General features: G+C 37.3%; 1 protein-coding gene across 1 annotated transcript in view; it reads left to right on the top strand.

Annotated features, from left to right (window-relative positions):
* Window positions 1–18,857, top strand: part of TAFA1 (TAFA chemokine like family member 1) — a 608,302-nt gene extending 589,445 nt beyond the window's left edge. The window contains exons 4-5 of the mRNA XM_066244831.1: window positions 12,079–12,203; window positions 17,792–18,857. Coding sequence (XP_066100928.1) covers window positions 12,079–12,203; window positions 17,792–17,809 — 143 coding nt within the window. The 3' untranslated portion in view covers window positions 17,810–18,857. The remainder of the gene's footprint in view (window positions 1–12,078; window positions 12,204–17,791) is intronic.
* Window positions 18,858–21,963: the final 3,106 nt, after the last annotated feature.

The following is a 21,963-nucleotide window of genomic DNA, read 5'->3' as shown; positions in this document are numbered from 1 at the left end:
ATTTCTAGGTCTTCTTGGGTTGATATCAGCTGTTATCTGTAATCCACTTTCAGATTTGGGCAGCTTTGAAGTCTTGATTTGTTTGTTTTCTTTTTTTTTATTTTATTTATTTATTTATTTATTTTTAATTTCTGAAGCTGGAAACGGGGAGAGACAGTCAGACAGACTCCCACATGCGCCTGACCGGGATCCACCCAGCACGCCCACCAGGGGAGATGCTCTGCCCACCAGGAGGCGATGCTCTGCCCCTTCAGGGCGTCACTCTGCAGCAACCAGAGCCACTCTAGCACCTGGGGCAGAGGCCGAGGAGCCATCCCCAGCGCCCAGGCCATCTTTGCTCCAATGGAGCCTTGGCTGCGGGAGGGGAAGAGAGAGACAGAGAGGAAAGAGGGGGGAGTGGAGAAGCAAATGGGCGCTTCTCCTATGTGCCCTGGCCGGGAATCGAATCCGGGTCCCCCGCATGCCAGGCTGACGCTCTACCGCTGAGCCAACCTGCCAGGGCCGATTTGTTTGTTTTCTTAACAGGTGATAGTCTTGTTTACTGATATTAGCAGGGGGCTTCCTTGAAACTGTATCCAGGAATGTGATGGGTGTAACCTGAGACTCTGAAAGCCTATTTATCCAGCTAATCTCACTGGGGGCAGGGTGTTTTCTCAGATTCAGTAGAGGGAGGTGTATCTCAGATCTCCATGGAGAACTGAGTTACTGCCCCTCCTCCCCACTTCCTGTTTTCAGCTGTGTCTTGTTGCGCTGATTGGAGCTGGATAGATGTCTGGAGATCTCTGATCTGGAAGCACTTCAGCTCTGTTTTGTGAAAGGTTCAGTCCCTCCCCCAGCTATGGCCGCCTCCAGCACGGATGAGTCAGCTTTTTTAGTTCGTCTCCTGCATTCCTTCACCCCTCACAGTCTGTCCCTCTCCCTGTCCTTTCCACTTGGGAGATAAGCTGGTCTATTCAACACACCTTGCTCCCTGGTCGCCAGGCAAGTGACTGTGAACAGTAGTTTCTGCTCTTTTCCCTGTGTGAGATGCCCTCTGGGCTCTCAGCCTCACCCTCCCTCTGTTCCTGTAAGCAGAGGAGATTCAGGCACTCCCTACCAGGATTGTTGTGGCTTCTTCTTTGCTCCTTGGTTTTTGAGAGGTGTTCTTGCAGTTCAGAGTTGGTTTTTCATGCTGATTTTTCCTAAATTGATTTGTATTCCAGTTTGGTGGTGAGAGCTGGGCATCTGTGCGTCCGCCTACTCCACTGCCATCTTCTCTCTCTCTCCTTATATTTCTATCCATCCATCTAACACTCTCAATGAAGCTACTTCATGATGTAAATTTCTGTAGTTTTAGAAGTGTCCCTCCAGCGTCTTCTGACCTAAAAGGGTCCACAATACGGCCTTCTTCAAAATCCCAACTCAGGGAAGACCCGCTGCCAACCGGCTTCGTGGTCCCAAGCCGGCGCACACCTGGCTACGTCACTGCCCTGCTGCCAATCCGAGCCAGGCAGGTCACCTCCTCCCTCTAAAAGTATTTATTAAATCTAGTTGATCCAGTGTGTCCTTTAAGTCTGCTGTTTCTTTGTTAATTTTTTTCTCAGCTGGTTCTCCAGCTTTCGCCTTGCCCCTTTTGGTGGGACTACAGGTGGGACCACTCTTGCATGCCTGGCCCACAGCCGTGGGTCAGACTGCTTTCATGAACCCCTTCCATGGCCTTTGCCCCTGCCAACTGGACCGTGCTTCCACTTCCCACCAGCACCTGCCCTGCAGGGAGCACTCAGCAGTGTGGGGTGGTGATGTAGCTCAGATCTTAGCACTCAATACTGTATCCCTGATGGCTCACTGCTTCTAAGCGATTCTTTACTCTGACTGCAGCAGGAGAGCTTCTGTTTGGCTGGAAACCTGCTTCCCTTTTCTGGTATTGTTGGTTTCAGGAACAATATTCACTTTAAATTTGGGGAGTGACTCAGCCAAGGGTTTAGGGTGGCTGTCCCTCAAAGTGTTTCTCCTTGTGCCTCCTAGATTACACTCTCTTCCTGCTAATCTGGCCCTCTCAGCTCTCCCTGTCCCCCGGAGCCTCGGATGAGTGTTTGTGGAAGAGGTTTCATGCACAGACCCTTTAAGAAGTATCCTGGGTCTGAGAAATCTGTCTCTTTTTTGCAAACAGTATCCTGGCTCGTTTTGCAAGTAAATAGTGTCCATACACCTTTTCTAGGCTCTGGTGCAGCAGCCTGGGGCTTCATTCCTGGGGCCCAGGATCCTCCCCTCTCTGCTAAACTCACTTCCTACCATGCGAGTCTGTCCAGGTTGCCACTCACTCCCAGGACCTGGGCAGCCCTCTCTGTGTTTCCACTTTTCCTACCAGTCTTAGTGTGGCTTCTTCAGTGATCCTTGATTAAAGCATCCTCTTAGTTTAGTCAAAAGTTGATTATTCCAAATGATTTTTTTTAATTAAGTTGTAATCCACTTTGGTTCTGGGAGGTGAAAGTTTGTACTCCACCTACTCCATTGCCATCTTGCCACCTCTAGTGTGTTCTTTAAGTCTGCTGTTTCTTTGTTAATTTTCTTTCTTGAGGACCTATCCAGTGATGTTAATGGGGTATTGAAATTTTCTACTATTATAGTGTTGCTGTTGATCTCCTCCTTTATGTTCATCAAAATCTGCTTTATATATTTAGGTGCTCCTATATTAGGTGCATAGATATTTATAACAGTTATATCTTCCTGTTGAATTGCTCCTTTTATCATTATGTAGTGACCTTCTTTATCCCTTTCTATAGTCTTTGTTTTAAAGTTTATTTTGTCAGATATAAGTATTGCTACCCCAGCTTTTTTTTTCATTTCCATTTGCATGAAATATTTTTTTTCTTCCCTTTACTTTCAGTCTATCTTTTGTTTTGAAGTGTGTCTCTTGTAGACAACATATGTATGGGTCCTGTTTTCTTATCCATGCAGCTACCCTATATCTTTTGACTGGAGCATTTAATCCATTTACATTTAAGGTTATTATTGATATGTAGTTGTTTAATGCCATTTTACTCTGTAATTCTACATTTCTTTTTCACTAGATTTTTTACTACCCTTTTTCTGGTTATAACAGGTTCTTTAACATTTCTTGCAGCATTGGTTTTGTTGTAATGAATTTCTCAAGGTTTTTATTTTTTCTGCGGGGCAGTTTTTTATTTCTCCTTCACTTTAAAATAATAGCCTTGCTGGATAAAGAAGTCTTGGTTGTAGGCTCTTGTTTTGTATTAGTTTGAATATTTCTTGCCATTCCCTTCTGGCCTCAAGTGTTTCTGTTGAAAAGTTGGATGTCATCCTTATGGGAGCTGCTTTGTAGGTGATTGACTGCTTTTGTCTTATATATTTTAGTATTCTTTCTTTATCTCTTTGTTTTGGTATTTTTATTATGATTTGTCTTGGTGTAGGTCTCTTGAGTTCCTCTTTAATGGAATTCTCTGTGCTTCTTGAACTTGTGTGACTTTTTCCTGCATCAGTTTAGGGAAGTTCAGCTATGATTTCTTCAATGAGGTTCTCTATCCTTTGTTCTTTCTCTTCTCCTTCAGGAACCCCTATTATGTGGATGTTGATTCTTTTCATTTTGTGACAGAGTTCTCTTAGAGTGTCCTCAGAATTTTTTATCATTGTTTCCTTTTGCTGTTCTGCTTCTATGCTTTTGCTTATCTTGTCCTTTATATTGCTGATTCAATCTTCTGCTTCATCCAACCTGCTTTTAATTCCTTCTAGTGTAAGGATTTCAGTAATTTCAGTGTCCTTTTTGATGCTTTCAATTTCTTTATTCAGATGCTCATTAAGTCCATCTATTGTAGCTTTGAGATCCTTAAGCAACCTAAAAATCATTATTTTAAACTCTGTATTTGGTTATTTGATTACTTTCATCTCATTCAGTTCTTTTTCTGGAGACTTTTCTTGTTGATTCATATGGTTTATGTTCCTCTTCTTTCTGTGTGTGATTTGCAACTTTGTTAGATTTGTGGGCCTGAGGTTTGTTTATGGAATGCATCTTCTCCTCCAGGTTTTTATTCTTCAGCCTCTGCTGGTTGCTTAGATTTTAATTCTCCTTAACTAATAGAGCAGTTTAAAAGTCTTAATTTCACTGCTGTTTGCTGATCCCAGCAGGGGACTTCTATGTTTAAGAGAAGGGAAGTGGGCATATCTTATTGTTTTTTATTTTTTGGCCCTAGTTGAAACTGTATCCAGGAATACAGTGAGTATGATTTCTGTGAATCAGAAGGTGTGGTCAGGTCTGCCCAGTGTCTCTCTGGGGGCGGGGCATGTTCTCAGTATGAAGGGGAAGATGTAGCTTAGGTCTCCCTGGAAACCTGAATGACTGCCCCTCCCTTCAATTCTTGCTTTCTGAACAACCTTTTGTGCTGATTGGAGCTGGAATGCTTTTTGGAAGTGGGTCAACTAGTTCTACTCTAGGCCTGTGCTGGGTGGAGGGAGCCACCCCTCCCCAGTTATGGCCATATCGGTACTGGAGAATGAGTCAACCTCAGATCAGGTCAGCTTAGGCTCTCCCCATCACTGTTTGTGTCTCCGTGTCTTGATCTCCCAACTCTCTTCATGCAAGACCTGTCCTCTCAGCCCTCCTCACCCTTGGAGCCCCAAGCAAGTGGCTGTGAGTGATATTTTCTGTGTTTTCCCTTTAAGGCTTCACTTTCTTTCACAAGCCGCTTCCCATAGACAGAACTCGTGCTCTTCTCCTCACTCAGTGCTGTCTGGCTATCTCCTCCCTGGGTTTCTAAGCTGGGGTTCTGGTCTTGAGACTGAGGACCCTCACCTCTCAAGGTTTCTCTCCTTGCAATGAGAGCCCTCATGGACCATCAGCCTCAGCCTACCCTCACTCCTGGGAGTGGGGGAGCTTCCTCCATGCCCTACACTCCCTACCTGGATCAGTGTGGATTCTTCTCTGCTCCTTGATTTTTGTGTCCTGTTCTTTTAGTCCAAAGTTGGTTTTTCATGATGATTGTTCTTAAATTAATTTGTAATCCAGTTTGGTCATGGGAGGTAGCAGTCTGTGCATCTTCCTACTCCACTGCCATCTTGGAATCCACCCATGAAAGTCAAACTTATGTTGTACAAGGGCCAAATGTGTACTGCTATAAATTTTGTATTTTATTATTAGCTATTGAATAAATAAAAGAATAACTTTTGTCTTTAAATACTTTTGAGGAAAACTACCATGCAAGGAAATTTTATTATGCTTATTACCTGGTTTTAAATTACTGCCCAGTTCACAATCCACACCCTCACTTGCATCCTCACCAATGTAAAATTGCCCATTTGAAAAGCACTGAATAGGTTTTATTCAATCATGGAATTAATGCTAATAACCTCATCATCAGCTGTTATGACTTTGAAATATATTGCAAATCTCATAAAGAAATACAGTCTAAACAGTACCTTCTTGTTTGACAAAAGGTGCTGTTCTGGTGAGAGGGAATTTTTAGAGAGCTTTTTGCCAACTCAGAAAAGTGCTCTTAATTTCTGACAATAATAATATTCTTTTTCTTAAGCTGGGCACCAAGGCTAGAGTAGGGCTTATTCTGCACATTTAATACAGTAGTTTCTTCTTATCTACAGTTTTGTTTTCAGCAACTTAAAGTGTCATTCATTGTGATGCCTCTGCATTTTTTCTTTTACATCAACTGTTACTTCAATTTGGCATGCCATATAATTTAACCTTTGGTACCAGTGATAGAAATCATACCTTTCTAAAGGAAGGGTTTATCATAATAAGATGCTTCTTGAGGGCTTGCAATTGTAGAATTGCATTCCTTTCTGTAATGTCCTCTTTTATATTATTTAATATATATAACTATATCAGTCCTTGGTTACATTTTTCCCCTTCTTTTTGGACCATAAATTAGTGATGTCTAGAGCAGGCTAACTTAGAGGTTGAGTGGTGAGACCTTTACATGGAGAAGTAATGTGCATATATGACATAGGAAGGTGTTTTTTAGGTATGTCACAAGCTTACTTTAAACCATTTAAATTATGCTCAAAGTATAATTTATTATTGGTTCTATAGCAGATTATGAATAATTTTTATTGTAAATCTAGATCTCAGAATTGAAGCAATTCTTGAAATGTATGACTTTTCCTTAATATATTGATTACAAAGGAAAAGAAAATAATAAAATTTATTCACATGTGAGTGAGTCCATGAAAGTCAAACTTATGTTATTCAAGGGCCAAATGTGTACTGTTATAAATGTTGTATTTTATTATTAGCTATTGAATAAATAAAAGATAACTTTTGTCTTTAAATACTTTCAAGAAAAACTACCATGCAAGGAAATTCTATTGTACTTATTACCTGGTTTTAAATACTGCCCAGTTCACAATCCACACCCTCACTTGCATCCTCACCAATGTAAAATTGCCAATTTGAAAAGCACTGAATAGGTTTTATTCAAGCATGGAAAAGAATGCTAATAATCCCATCATCAGCTGTTATGACTTTGAAATATATTGTAAATCCTATAAAAAATACAGTCTAATCCATAAATAAAAGATTATATGCATCCCAGAATTAGTATTAACTTCCATTAAAGATAAAGCTCTAACTCTCTAAAACAGTAATTAGATGGATGCATACATAGCTAGATAGAGGATTTGTGGATAAATAATAGTAATAATTGAGTATAAAGTTTATTAGATATTATGCTAAGTACTTTATGTCATCTAAAATTCACTATAACAGTTGTGATTTTTAATACCTTTTATAACTCTGGAACCTGAGACGAGAACTGAGAAACTTTCCCAAGACATACTACCAGAAAGTGGTGGGGTTCAAATCCAAACCCAGGGTCTTTTATTACATACACAAAAACTTAGAGTCTTAATCATTAGACATACCTCTACACTAAATCCTATCCTTAAATGTGGGCTCACCACAGAGAGGGAGTTTGGAATAACTGGAGGCAATGATATTCAAGGTGTTTAATTTTCCATCTGTTTTGATGATGATGATAACACTCAGGGAGCCATTGTAGGTCTTTTGAAAAGGAGCATTGTCCCAATAATGTTTGCATAAAGGGAGTCAAAGAGCTGTCCTAGCCCACTAATGTAATTCTAGCTATTGCTTTAATTGTATGACAGTTGCACAAAATTGAGCCTGAAAATCTGTCTTGATTGATGTACTTATAACCTACTTCTGGGAACATGAATGAAATAATATGTTCAACCATTTAATAAATGCTCAAATTCTCATAATTCATAGAAGTAAACTGAGAGTTGGGCACAATGTTGAAGAACAATGGGTTACTCTCTAACTTTGTGAAGAATTGCCTTTTCTGTTTTGGGGTGATTTTATTCTCTAGAGTAATAAAAATGATGATGATGGTGATGATGATGATAGCTAATATTTATTGTGCATTTACTGTCAGACACTCTGCTCAGTGATTTGAATAGATTTTTCATATAATCCTTACCATCCTTTGAAATAAGCACTATTTTTGCTTTCCTTTCTGTTTCATTTTTTATTTGCTTATAAACTGCAAACTAGTCTTGAGCTAGTCTATGCCATTCAAAAATGAATACATTGCGATCCCTGCCTTCAAGAAGTTCACTGTCTAGTGAGTAGGCTGGCACACAAGCTAGTAATTGAGTTCAGTGTGGCTAGTGTTATAGTTAATATGGTTGAGTTACTGGCCATGTTTTCTCAGTAGCAACTCTTTCTTTGCAACTATAGAGTAGACATCCAAAACAAGACCTTATCCCTTCTCTGTTTGAATGCTGTGGTGCTTACTGGCATTTCAGCTGATTATTTCTTTCTTCTTCCATCTTGTTCATCACTGCCAAGTTCATCTACCCCTACCACCCCTGTAATCAAATATTCCCTTTGCTCACCAAATACAAACCTTTAGTGACTTACCATTCCTTTAAAAAAAATAAAAAACCTAAATTAAAAATTTAAAAGCCAGAGCTCCTAGCTTTCAAGAACTCCCACAGCCTTATAAGGTTTTCTTTTCCTGCTTTCCACTATGAGTTTGTTCTCTGGCACAATAGGGGACTTGCGGCTGGAGGAACATTTTGCTTACTTATACCTCTTTATCATTTATGCCTCAATGCCAATAGTGCCCATGCTGAGATACCCTGAGAGTGGGGCTAGGTCATATTAGTCCTTTGACTATAGAAAGTGCTGAACTGAGACTCAAACATTACCTTTTAAAATTACAGAAAAGGACTATGGTTCATAAGCAATATAATGTGTATTTGCTGCATTTATTAAGCAAATTGCTCATTAGCAACTGTTCAGTTACCATGGAAAATTGCCTTAAAGTGAACAATGATAAAATAAAAAAGATTTCTCTTCTATTCAAGATTCATCCTTGAAAGATGGATTGGTTCTCCTTTTTCTTTACAACCATCTGGCCTGGTATAAGGGTGAAATCACAACTCATGATTAAAGTGATCTTAATGCCTGACCAGGCAGTGCTGCAGTGGATAGGGCGTCGGACTGGGATGCGGAAGACCCAGGTTCAAGACGCCGAGGTTACCAGCTTGAGTGTGGGCTCATCTGGTTTGAGCAAAGCTCACCAGCTTGAACCCAAGGTCACTGGCTCAAGCAAGGGGTCACTCGGTCTGCTGAGGCCCCAGTCAAGGCACATATGAGAAAGCAATCAATGAACAACTAAGGTGTCGCAACGAAAAACTGATGATTGATGCTTCTCATCTCTCTCAGTTCCTGTCTCTCTGTCCCTATCTATCCCTCTCTCTGATTCTGTCTCTGTAAAAAAAAAATCTCAAGGAAAGATGAACATTCTTAGAAAATGTTGAAGATCAGCTATTTTCTTGAACACGATATAGTCATTGAATGAAGACCAGAACCCCAGGGTTAAAAGGAACCTTTAAGATCCTTATTGTAGTCACCACAGATGAGAGTTGGTTTTGCAGCTGATGTCTAATTAATTCAGATTGTGCATCTACCTCACAAGTTTCTCATGTGAGGCTTTAAAACTTGTTTAGCAGCTGGAATTTTACTAAAATGCTATAACTAGTGAAATCAAGTCATGTGTAGCTAAGACAAGGAAGAGAACTACATGTAAACTGGAAGTCAATGTAAACTGCCTTCTTGCCCAGATTATTTTTTAAGTTAACTTCATTTTACGAGAACCTGAATGCATTTATTTTCTGCAAGTGTGTTGATGTGAAATTTATTTTCTATACTAATACAGCAGAGAGAATTCATTTGTTCACTCAGCAGTCAATCAATGCTCTGTTAAAGTTCTATGAATCCTGAACACAAAACTAGAATGAGTTAACATTATGATGAGAAAAGTGAAATTTGTTGTTAAGTATGCCTGTATCCTAATGTTAATTTCTTCACTTCTTACCTGTGTGTGATGCTAGAAAACTTGGCTTTCAGTTTTTTCATCTTTAAAATGGGTTCATAGTAATTCCCACTTTATGGGGTTCCTATAAAGACTGATATAACATTTTTAAAGTACATGACAGACAGAGAAACATACAAAGCATACAAAAAAGTCAGTTATCATTTTTATCATTGCATTGACCATTATAATTCAAGACATCTATTATTTTTAATATTTAAATTTTCTTATTATAAATATTCCATTAAAAAGCCCTACAATAATAGTTAAATAGCAATAAGATTAGCTTCTTTTATTAATCTGAACATTTCAGGTAGCTTCCAGTTTGAAACAGGAGGAGGCATTTTTAAAATCCTCTCTTTGTGAATATTTTTAAAGATATTGCAGGAAATATAAGTTTATAAAACTAACTAAAATTGAAGACTAAAGTTTGACATAGAACATGAACAGCTATATATTAAGATGACTGTGTACTGCACAAATCAGAAATGGCATCTCTAGAAAAGCAGGCATGAACTGGATCCTGATAAGCCAGAGGCAACCCCATCATCACACTGTATTTAGGGAGGCAAGTGACACATGAATTCGTAGAGTATGTAAGCAGGTCTGAAGACATTTTTATTCTCAGGAAGTCGTTTCTTTTCCCCTATGAACCAGCGGATCTTTACAACCTTGAATAAAAGGGGATACGCAGGGTTTTAGATGTATTCTTTTTCCAGCTGTCTACATTATAATTTAGAAGCTATTCATGCTTAAGAGAAAAAGGAACTGGTTTGTTAGCTTGCAACGCAGTGAGTCACCTGGGAGAGAAGGAACAGCATCCTCTGCGAGTGGGCTGACCCCGTTGGCAGCCGTTTCGTGCTCCTGTGCCTCTGTGAGCAAAGTGAGAACCGCTGAGAACCGCTCAATCCAAGACTACTGGGTCAGGCAGTGTCCCCGCAAAGCTTAGCAGAGGGTTTCCATTCTCGATGGTGTTGCTGCAGGGCAGTAAGACAGGCGTTAAGGGGACAGTGTGGCTGACGGGACGGGCCCGCTGGTGACCTACCTGACCCTCAGCTTTGCAGTTTATTGTTGTTGCCTTTCAGCAGTACATATGCCCTTCTTGCTCCCAAAATATATGCTTCCCTTGTTTAATATTGTCATCTTTTAATTCACACAAATAAGTTCCCTTTCACCCGTGACCAGACTCTTCCCCCACTCCCTGTCCCCATGCAAAGCCTTGCTATTAAACAAGAAAACATTCCAAACTCCAACAGTGGTTTTTTACCCCGTGGAAGAATTGTGTTTTCTGTTACTGCTCTTTTATCAGAACATCACACTGACTTGCGTATGGATAAAACTAGAAGATTTTACTTCCTATACTCACCTGACTTATCTAATGCAGTTGCATTTTACATGGTTTGGTCTGTTCCACATTTAAAGCATAAATGAAATACAAACATCCTCACCTTGCCATGTAACAAAGCAGAAATGATTTTGCCTATATAATCCTGCATAGGAATTTTTATGCAAAGATTGAAGAAGACTGGATTCAGAAGGAGAAAAAGACTAAAGTAAGAAAAGTGTAAGAGGGAAACCTGAATGCAGATAGATATCTGAATACTTTGACCACTCTACTTATAAGTTAGCAGTGTAATGAAGGCAATGTGGAGAGGGGATTTTAATGTGTCCTTGTGTCGCTGCAGGGTTTTCTCCATTCCAGTTTCTTAATTTTCTGTGACATTAACAGTTGTCCTTTGGTTTCTTTGTTGTTGTGAGAATGAAGCATCATGATGGAGCCTCATCTTTATGATGTAAAGAGCTGAATGGTGATGGTAGAAAGCATTAGACTTCCAGTCCAATGCAGAAACAGCCAAGCAGAAAGCATCACTATAAAAACAATGGCAGATATTTTGAAGATTTTGAATGGAAAAGCAAAGAAAAATTTGTGAAAAACTAATGCCTTGTGGAACTTCAGAAATGACCAATGTTGTACTGAAATAAGTTTTACTCAAGACATTAAGAAAAATGTGGAGTTTCTTGATTTGGATTGAGTGAATCTAGTCACTGGTTTTATAAAATCTCGTCATCAAAAGCTGCTGTAACTGTACCCCTAAAGTCATCACCAGCTTCCCATTTTGGTCAACCTTGACATCACGCTGTAATGCAGGGCTTTTGTATCAGAGATTCAACTTTTGAAAGTTCACCCACATCATATTAAACATATTAAAAAGAAATCACAGACTGTATCAAATATACTTTTGACTGTAAACAAATATTTTCTTGTATTATTATTTTTTCTTTATTTTGCAGGTTTCCTTTGTACTTTCAATCAACTCATTTTTTCTTTTGGTAGGCCTTTAAAATCACAAAGGCCTTAGGCCAGGGGATAAACCCTAATGCTCGGTGGATAAACTGGTCTCTCTGAAAAGAACAGTTCAGTCATTCTAAACAGTCTTTAGCAATTTGCTCCCTTCACTGGAAAGAAATAGTACAGTTTTGATTTTTTAAAAATGACAAAATTCTTCCAAAATGTAAGTCCATATGATTTTATTATGGGGGATTTTTGACAAAATGTTGATGAAACTAATTATACTTGCATTGTAAAACTTATAAATTAAATATGTATTTTTCTAAGTAGAGTATTCTTAGCCAGTCATGAGAGGTTCAAGAACATTCCCACCTGAAGAGGACGCAGTAGCAGTGCCCAGGTTGTTGGACGAATTGTAAACACTTGTCCCCTGTTTTTGCACAGCCTCCATAGTGATTGGAAAGTGGTGGTGTGAGATGGAGCCTTGTCTCGAGGGAGAAGAATGTAAGACACTCCCTGATAATTCCGGATGGATGTGTGCTACAGGCAATAAAATTAAGACCACAAGAGTAAGTTCATTGATCTAAAATGTCTCATGTATGTTGCTAACTGTACGGTTTTCCTTTGTGTTGCCCAAACATCCTCCAGAGAAGCTTTGAACTAGAAAGAAAAAAAGCCTTTTCCTTCGCAGAAATTAACAATTCTGGTCAGTGTTCATCCATGAACAAAAAGTTAGAGATTGAATTTAACTTTTTTATCCTGAGCATTTTAGTTTTTCTGCTACTGGCTCATAAATAAGGCTAGGTTGCAGTGGGGCAACTATTTGAATAATTTACCCAACATCATTGAATAGGTAATAAAATGAGGATGTTGTCTAGTTTGTCCACATGGTTTGTTGAAAAGTTCTGCATTTAAATACAGATTTTTAAAAGGAATTTTTGATGATCTGATAAGGGAAAAAAAAGGTTTTTGTGATGTGAACAATCATTCCTTGATTTATCTGGTTAGAACAGAAGTTGTCTTCAGAATATTTAACAATCTGTATTATGAGGCTACCCAACTTATCAGAATTGATGTCATGATGTTGGAGCAAGACAAAGAAGCCAACTAGGCCAGACATTGACCTTCTATATATTGGACCATAAGAAAGTCTGGGAGTCCTAAAGGAGGTCAGGGGAGGGTGGGGAGCTCAAAACACTTAAGACTATCTATTTATTTACTAGTACAAAGGTGTATTACTATTTTAACAATTAGTATACTATTTTAACAATTAGTATAGTCATATATATGTGTTCCATATGAATATGTTATATGTGTATGTATTTTGATGTATTACATATTTTTAAAGGAAGCAGCACCAATTATAAGTCCCAATATGTTGACCTTGTAATCTTCCAAAAGGTGACTCAAATTTTAAAAAGTATCTCTGATTCCAACTCCTGTATTATGAGCCTTAACTTGATCTTTCTTCTCAGCATTCTTTTCAAAAACTAAAATTGGTTCTTGAAGCTTTTTGATGCAGAAAACAAAAGTAATGTTATATAATACTATATTAAACACTTATTTTTTATACATATGTAAAATAGGTGGAGATGTTTTGCGTGTCAAATTTGTTTGCCTACACTGATCACATTAGCTAGTAAATGGCCATACCTCTTTGGCTTGCAGCCTAGAGAGATTTCTGAATCATTCTAGCTTGTTAACATATATTTTTGTGTGCCCAAGAAGCTCAGCTTGGATTATTGTATTTTATTTTAAAGAAACTCTTACATAAATAAACCTGGTCCATGCAAATTATTCCTGGAAACCATTTTAATTACCTGACGGCATATGGGTTTCAAGTATTCTTTTGGTTAAATTTTGTCTGAACATGATTTTATCAAATAATCTGAAGATGCCTTTACAAGTTAGTGCTAAACTACTCTGAATCATAGCTAGTGTAATTCTAGAATTATGACTGGAATCCAATCACCATTATTTTGAATATGTTGCTGATATACAAGGATAGGCTAAAGTAGGTTTAGAGTTGAATGGGAAACACGGAGTTTATTCTTATGTTATTAATTATTAATTACTGTATTATTTATTTGTATTATAACTGTAAACCTACTTTGGCCCACCTCTGCATTTTATGTCAAATCTTTATTTCCTATTCCAAATGATAATTTATCACTTTTTACTGAAATAAGCCCTGCTTTCATGGTGCCTCCAGACTTGTAACTCAGTAAAGAATAATAGTGCAAGTCAAGTTATTTTAGGATTTAACATGTAAAACTCCAAGTGTACCAACAGGGAGACTCTTTGGAAACAAGAACATAAACAGCAAACCAAACACAGAGATTTTGCATGCGACCTTCTTGGGACTCATGTGTCTTTCTTGTATTCAGCCTCTGTATTTGAAAAGCATCAGGTGTGTTGTAAAACCATTCCTCACATTTCCAGCACTGCAGAAGTACAGTGCCGATCTGATCACAGTGATGGAGGCTGGAGAACACTGTGTCCCTTACCACCCTATGTGGGCTGACTGAAACCCAGAAAGCTGAGTGTACAAGAAAAATAAATCGCCTTTGCCATGGTTTGAAAGCAGAGGGGTACCTCTTCTGACATGCACATCCATTTCAAAGGAGGAAATAAGACACTGCTCTATAGCTTTATGATGATGCGTTAGTCAACTGAGAACTCTCACGTCCGTCTTTAGAGAAGGAAAAAAAATGACACTAGAAAAAGCTTTACTTGTTAAACCTGGAGAGGAATCAGACATTCCAACTGACTTACAAATTTTGCCTCTTCCTTACAAAGAAATTCACAATGAAATAAACACTTTAAAACACAAAGGCACTAAATAAGTCCAGATGACCTTTCCAGGAGCTTTCCATTGATGTGCCAACAACAGTTTTTAGAACATACGTTCTGAAAACTAGTTTTATATACATTTTTCATATATGTCCTATGTATTTTTTCCCATTAGAAAATGATGTCTACACACTTCAAATATTGACTCTAGCAATTTAACTTTTAAAAGAGTTTAATTCACAAATATACTTTATTTTGAATCATTATTTTATTTTTCTGTTCTTAACTAAGAGGTGATCTTTTATTTTTCTGTATTTTTCTGAAGTTGGAAATGAGGAGGCAGTCAGACAGATTCCCGCATGAGCTCGACCGGGATCCACCCAGCACACCCACCAGGGGGAGATGCTCTGCCCATCTGGGGCATCACTCTGTTGCAACAAGAGCCATTCTAGCGCCTGAGGCAGAGGTCACAGAGCCATCCTCAGCGCCTGGGCCAACTTTGCTCCAATGTAGCCTTGGCTGTGGGAGGGGAAGAGAGAGACAGAGAGGAAGGAGAGGAGGAGGGGTGGAAAAGCAGATGGGTGCTTCTCCTGTGTGCCCTGGCTGGGAATTGAACCCAGGACTCCTGCACACCATGCCGATGCTCTACCACTGAGCCAACCGGCCAGGGCCTAAGAGTTGATCTTTAGGATAAAAAAATTCAAATTTTTATCAAAGTGAAAAATAAATAAATAAATATCACCTTTCTTTGTCTCATGTGTAAGATTGGCTCAAAAAGAATGCTCTTAGGAAAAGAAAAATAGACCCAGATTATTAATAACAACTGTCATTTTCCATTGTATGTTATTTTAAAAAGTAATTCCAATTTGAAAATATTTGCAAGAAATATTCCTGGCACATCACTGTTTTTCTTTATATAGGATTGTTTCCAAAATCTTCTTATTATAGGCATTACTTTCAAATAATCATCCTAAACCAAAATTCCCAGCAGTCTTTGAAATGTAGATAAAAGATGCTTCCAAGTATAATCTAATTTATATTTTTATGTGTTTTATTTAAGAGTAAAGAGTAGAAATTCATTGTTTTATTTGAATACCGAGACATTCCAGATTGAGAAGTAACCAGGGGAATTGGCCACAATCTAAAGGAAAATCTTAGGAAAATTGGATCTGGGTGATGATATAACACACAGAAAGAAGACAGGTAGAATTAGATAAAGGCTTTCCTTTCAGGAGATTTGAAAGACCAAATTTTACAGAAAGAGGAAGCTTCCTGAATAAATGCCTCCTATGAAGAGCCTCCAGTAGAATAAAGCTGGTCATTAAATTTTAACTTTGTCCCTCCCTGCTTGCTCATTGCTTCAACTGTTTTATTAAAATTGCTTTGTTGGTAGTTTACAGCAAGACTACCTGATGTAAATTTTAACTATATATTTTTCCTGTGGTTTTAGATACTACTAGTTGATTTCTTTTCTTTAAACTCATATATTAAAAATATAATTTTGAAAGTTGGATTCAGTAACAAATCTATACACTATACATTCAGAAACAATGGCTTAATTTAGAAAGACAGACCTTACCATAGAGAAAATAAGTTGTTTAACAATGGTATAATAATTCACAAGTAAAATGTGAACACTGGTTTTTTAGGGATAGGAAGAGAAAAAAATTAAATTAGGTGAAAATCAAAATCACTTGGAAAGAAAAATATTTAGATTAAAACAGCAGAACATAATCTGGTATAATACCCAGGAAAGTACCATGTAACTTTAGGCTTCATACAATCCAGTATGTTAATGTCTTTCAGACGATGAGAAAATCAAGTTAGTGTGCAATGTAGAGTAAAATTTCATCCCCTAAAATGACGAGTGACCAGAACTCAGATTGCACACATAACCACAATAGCCATCTGGTCAAATCCCTGTTTTATGTGATCAGACCAACACAAATCCACCACAATCATTTGTTCATAGCCTCCTGGGCCCATCCTCCTAATGGCGGCTCTGACTTTGCCTATCTCCACAATATTTTTTATATTACTGAAAAGGTAAAATAGTAACTCTGACATATTTTAGCTCCTTTACTCAAAATTTCACCGTCTGAAGTGCTCTGAGAGATTTACAATCCTGATTTTTATTTTATTTTGCATGAAAGGTGTTTAAAATTGGAAGGGTGACAGTGGGAGAGAAAGAGAAAGAAAGAAAAGGAAAGAAAGAGAGAGATGAATGTTTAGAGATTGCAGAAAGGAAGAATGAAACAACTTACGCTAGCATAATACTGCAATTACTCCTAGGTCCAAGTGAACTCATTCATTTCTTTAGCTAATAAATATATTTAAGCCTCCACTCCCTAAACTTATTGTATAAAGGTCTTGAGGATATGATGGTGGACTTGACAGAGCCCCTGATCTTCCATGGAGAATAGGGCCCAAGGTTGGGTGGCAGGGATAAGGGTGGTGGGTTCATAAAGATAAAAGAAAGGAATTTTTGTGAATGTCATTTTCTCCTTCCTTTGGTGCAAAAGAAGACAGAATAGTTGATAAATACCACTGAAATGCAGAAAACCAACATTTGGAAGGATCTGTTATTTATATGGAGAAGATAAAAGAAATATATGTGTGCAGATTTCTCTGCATTCCACTGCTGGCCCAACCAACTTTTGAATGCAGACTTTTATTACTGTTCCTACCTGACTCTGAAAATTTCAAGTATATTCCCAAATATGCTCCCTACATTTAGACACTCAATGTTTAAGGTGATAAAGAATTAAGAGCTGATGAAGAAAAATGCCTTATGTTCTAGAACTTTGTCAATGACTCCACTTTATGCAGCCCCTCTACATCCTACAACAAGCCAACCTGACAAGAACATGGAACAGCTCACTCAGCTAAAATTCTCATCAAACACAGGACTGGCTGAATAATGTGCAGAGTCCAATCCAAAGTGAAAAATCAGGGACCCTTTTTCAAAAATTATTAATAATTTCTAGATGGCAGCAGCTGGTCATTAAATCAGTGTGGGGCCCTTTTCAGCACCAGGCTCTGTGCAACTGCATTGGTCTCATGCCCATAAAGCCAATCACAGTTAAACCTGGCTTCAAGAATCTTGTCTCCTTACTTATGGCAAAATTAGTTTAATAAATTGATTTATTGATTAAAATTAGTTTAATAAGTTGATGGTGGTCTATCAATGTGCTTTGATCACCATTTGAGAATGTCTAGACATTAACATTTTTCACTTCAGGTAACTTGAAAGAAGCAAAATCCTAAAAATTCAAGATGTTCTCAGTTTTCTGCCTGATCACCTTTCTTTGTGCCTTCAGTTTGTTCTTTTCTCCCTGAAATTTCTTTCTTTCTTTGGTTTCAGATTCACCCAAGAACCTAACAGAAGCATTCGTTGTGGTAATAAAGGAAAAGCCAACTCTGTGGAAAACACATTTTAAGAATTTAAAACATCTAACACATTACAAGCCAAAAGGATTTCTTATTTGCACTTTGACTGGTTACCAGAGAATCACAGTGCTTTTACTGTGTCATGAAGATCCTATAGTTGGAAGACACAGAGTTTTAACAACATGGAATGTGGGTTTTAAAAAAGAAATGGGAGTTTTCTCAATGAAAATTTTGGGGATTATGAAGAACGATCCACTGCCTTCGAAAATGGATCTATAGTTACTTTGTACCATTTGAAAAAATATGTATATGTAATATTTTGAAATATTATATATTCTCTTCAAGAAATGAACAGTACCCCAGTTTGAGGGGGCTGGAGTATCTCTTTGAATTTTGGATGTTTTGTTTTATTTCTTTTGTTATTTCTTTTTCTATTGGCAAGGAAGATGTGCCCTTTCAAGAGTTCAGCAGGGCACTCACCCTGGAGGGCCAGCTACAAGTATATTCCTGGTATCCAAGGCATCAAAATACTGAGGCAAGAGCTTTCTTCTGTTTCTACGATGCCCAAGGAAGTAGTGTCCTGTTTTATTGTTTTCTGCCCTGTGCAATATTAGCATGCAAGCTTGGCTTACAGAATTATACTTTATATTCAATTGATATATAATAAGTTTTAATCTCTTCTGGAAAATATTTTTAGAACTACAAGCTTTTGCACAAATAAGAAAGAGAGGATTCTGGAGGGAGCTGCTCCACCATGCTGTTAAGACTCCAGCAGAGGCATGGTAGAATGTGGATCCCTGTGTTAATAAGTCCTGTAAATACAGTATCTTAAGGTTTGTATTGCTAGCCTAGACTGAAGAAACACCCTCTGGTTAAGTCCAAAGTCTTGCATCATTAATTACATAGTGCTGTAGCAACAAGTCTTATCATGGCACCTTTTTCCAATTTGCTCTTTCTAAGAGTATTCAGATCTCTTCTGCTGAGATAGGAAAACCATTAAAGCAATTGGGTTTCAGAATAATCTATGTGACCAAATGTTGGACAGCCCTATTAAAGTGATAAATATCTTCTTTTTAAATCTACTTGTCCTCTTTATTTGCCATTTATTTTTTCTAAATCCATTTTAGCCAAATCTAGAGAATACCCAATATAGAGAATTGTAGTAAGTCAGAATTCTTTTCATGAAATCTTTGCTGCTATAACAGCCATGAACTCAAAACCTCATGTTGGGAAAACCATAAACCCATCAATATAACTGCAGCAAGCCAGCAAGATGAAAAGTCAAATACACTTTTGGGATTTCATAGTGAGCACTTGGATAATACATATGAGGCACACTTACCAAAAAGCAATTATTACCCCTCTTCTCTTCTTGAGAGTTACTCAGCTGATGCTTATATGAAATAAATATCTACTTAATTTTTAGTTTACCTGGGGATACTATAATAGTAGTATGTGTTCTTATTACTTATGATATCGCAACTGTATCTGTTTTTTTCTCCAAAGCCTTTAATCTGGAATGCATGTTGTTAGGGCCTCTTATTAGATCAGCAGCACAGTGGTCCCCTAGTCTGGATGTTTTCATGTTAAACCTCAGGTAACTTTACATTTCTACCATAAACCTTGCAATGCGATTTAATGTGTAAACACTTAAACTAGATAGGTTGATTCTACATCTTGAATGCTTAGAAAATCATCCAGAAATGGAAATAAAATTCTCATTGCAAAATTTAGGCTTCCCAAATACTTTCACAAATATTTTTCAGAAGGTAACATAAAATTTATACCAGAAAATAAGAATTACTTGAATTCATGGTCCACATCCATGTACCAAGTAATATAGTAGAATTGACTTTCATGTGTATATTTTGAAGTAAAAATTAAAAATCAAAATACTATCTAGAATGTACAGTCCAAAATATTTCATAATCAAATATAGTTGGGAAAAAGTTTTAAATAAAATAAAATAGAAACATTTTTGAGGGAATTTTTGGAGCCTTTAATACACCAAAAAGCACTGTGTGTCTTCAATACAGACTAGAATGGGGAAACTAAGTAAAACTCATCCAGATCCAGACACGTTAAGTGGACACTTGACTAATGAAGAGCTCATTTTCTGCCTATGAGAAGCTATGAGAAATTATTTCTGTGTGAAGATACATTATCAAATTTTTACTGTTTGAAGAGAACCACAAATGTGAATATTTACCTAAAATTTCAACATTATTAAAGATTAACTAAAAGTAGATTATTTCTATTAAAAAGAAGTCTGCAACCATTACTATTACCTGATCACAATCCCTTTTCTATGAGATTAGTGTTTCATAGAATACTCTTTTAAAGGCGTGGGTCTTGAGTGAAACTACAATGAGAAGAATAAAGAATACTCTCTTTTCTATGGCAACATACAGATCCTTCTCATAAATTACAATACACAGAGCTCGCAGCTTTTCTTAGTCTGTAACCAGAACCTGTAAGTCAATGAAAGAGCTAGTCTAAGGTCTCTTAGTTCATTTTCCATTGTTTACTAAATGCAATAGCCTCCCTTGAAAGACATGAAAGAAGAGAGAAGTAGAGAAAAGGCCACATCAGAATCAGGCAACCACTCAATAAAACAGTTCAAATATTTGTAAATGTTCTCAAATTCAATTTAGATCTATCCAAGTCCCTTACACAAATGTGTGAACCATCAACTTGTATTGAAATTTGACATGCACCAGTTTAGGGAATTCAATAGCTATCTTCTGCCCATTGAATCTGAATATTTATGATTTAAAAACTATGTATTTCTGGTAATAAAAAACTCAGTGTGGTATGACTAATGTTGAGTTTGAACTTGTGCATCAAATTCTATGAATAATGTTATAAATAAATTAGAGCAAATGCAAAGGGTTTTTTAGGTAAAAAGGAAAGTATGGCTTATTTCATAAGACAAAAATTTTAAGATAAAGCTTATTTTTAAACTTTTTTATGTGGTTAGATTTATGTGTAAATGGACATGGCAAGCATGTTGAGAACTTTTCCTGTTTGTCTTTTTTTCATCGTAGAATGATGAAGAATGTTTTCACCAATACACAAGTCAACATTTTTTTCTGATCAAATCCAATGTAATTTTCACAAAGCAATATAGTGATTTTATAGTGCAGTATATTATGCCACCTTGCCATCGTCACTAATATAAGTTATGGAGGGCATAAAAATGTTTATGTGAAGAGATCCATGCATTCCTCACCTTCATGGCATATGCATTTCTTCCTGAAGGTTAACTATCATGTTAAAATATGATTTTCTCTTTTAATTAAGTTTTACAAACCCATTCTAAAATCTATAGGGCTTGACTGACAAGGAAGTATGTCATGTCTCCTTTTGTGAGCTATCTACCTTCAAAATAAAAGATTTAATGTTTGGCAAATTCTGGGGCTCAAGACATATCCATCTAGTTTATAAATATCAGAAAACAAGATAAAGGGCACCACTAAGGAAGTGGGGACTCAGGACTAGAATCTTATCACAATAAAAAAGGAATAAAATTAAACAATGTTTGCTCTTCAAAGTAAAAAAGAAAGTCATCAGCTGCATGCACACACATACCTGACAATCCCGTGCTAGTAAAGAGTTAGAGATTTTAGGCTGTAGAGGCCAGATTCTTTCCTCCTAAATATCTCAGGGGCATATCACTGGATGTTGTGGATGTTCACATCATTGTCCCACCAGTGGCTTTCATTTATTTTATTTATTTAAGGAGTTTTGTTTCACTTCAAAAAAAAGTTAAGCTCTCATTTTTTTTTATTTTGGTTACTAGTTTCATTACTAAAAAAATAATAACTGATTATCAAACATGAAGCTAGGACCCCTACCACAACTAACTATATTTATAAACTAGGCAATGTTTATCCAGCGTTAATTCCCATTTAGTCCACAAGGACAGGCAAACACACACTATGAATAAATGGCTTTATTAAAGACAGTCATTCTCAACTATTAGGCCATGGTACATGGATATGTAGCCATACATCATGGGACAGCTTGGCAGTGGCTTCTCACTATGAATAAACTCTGCAAATACATTTTTGAAGGAATCTTAATTGGTTAAGGGTAGTTTGCAAACAAAGCCTAAAAGGCATACGTGCCTACAAGAGCTAGCCA

Source organism: Saccopteryx bilineata, chromosome 10 (genome assembly GCF_036850765.1).
Source record: "Saccopteryx bilineata isolate mSacBil1 chromosome 10, mSacBil1_pri_phased_curated, whole genome shotgun sequence".
Taxonomy (NCBI): domain Eukaryota; kingdom Metazoa; phylum Chordata; class Mammalia; order Chiroptera; family Emballonuridae; genus Saccopteryx; species Saccopteryx bilineata.
Note: the sequence above shows the minus strand (reverse complement) of the source record. Positions and strands in the feature narration are given on the sequence as shown.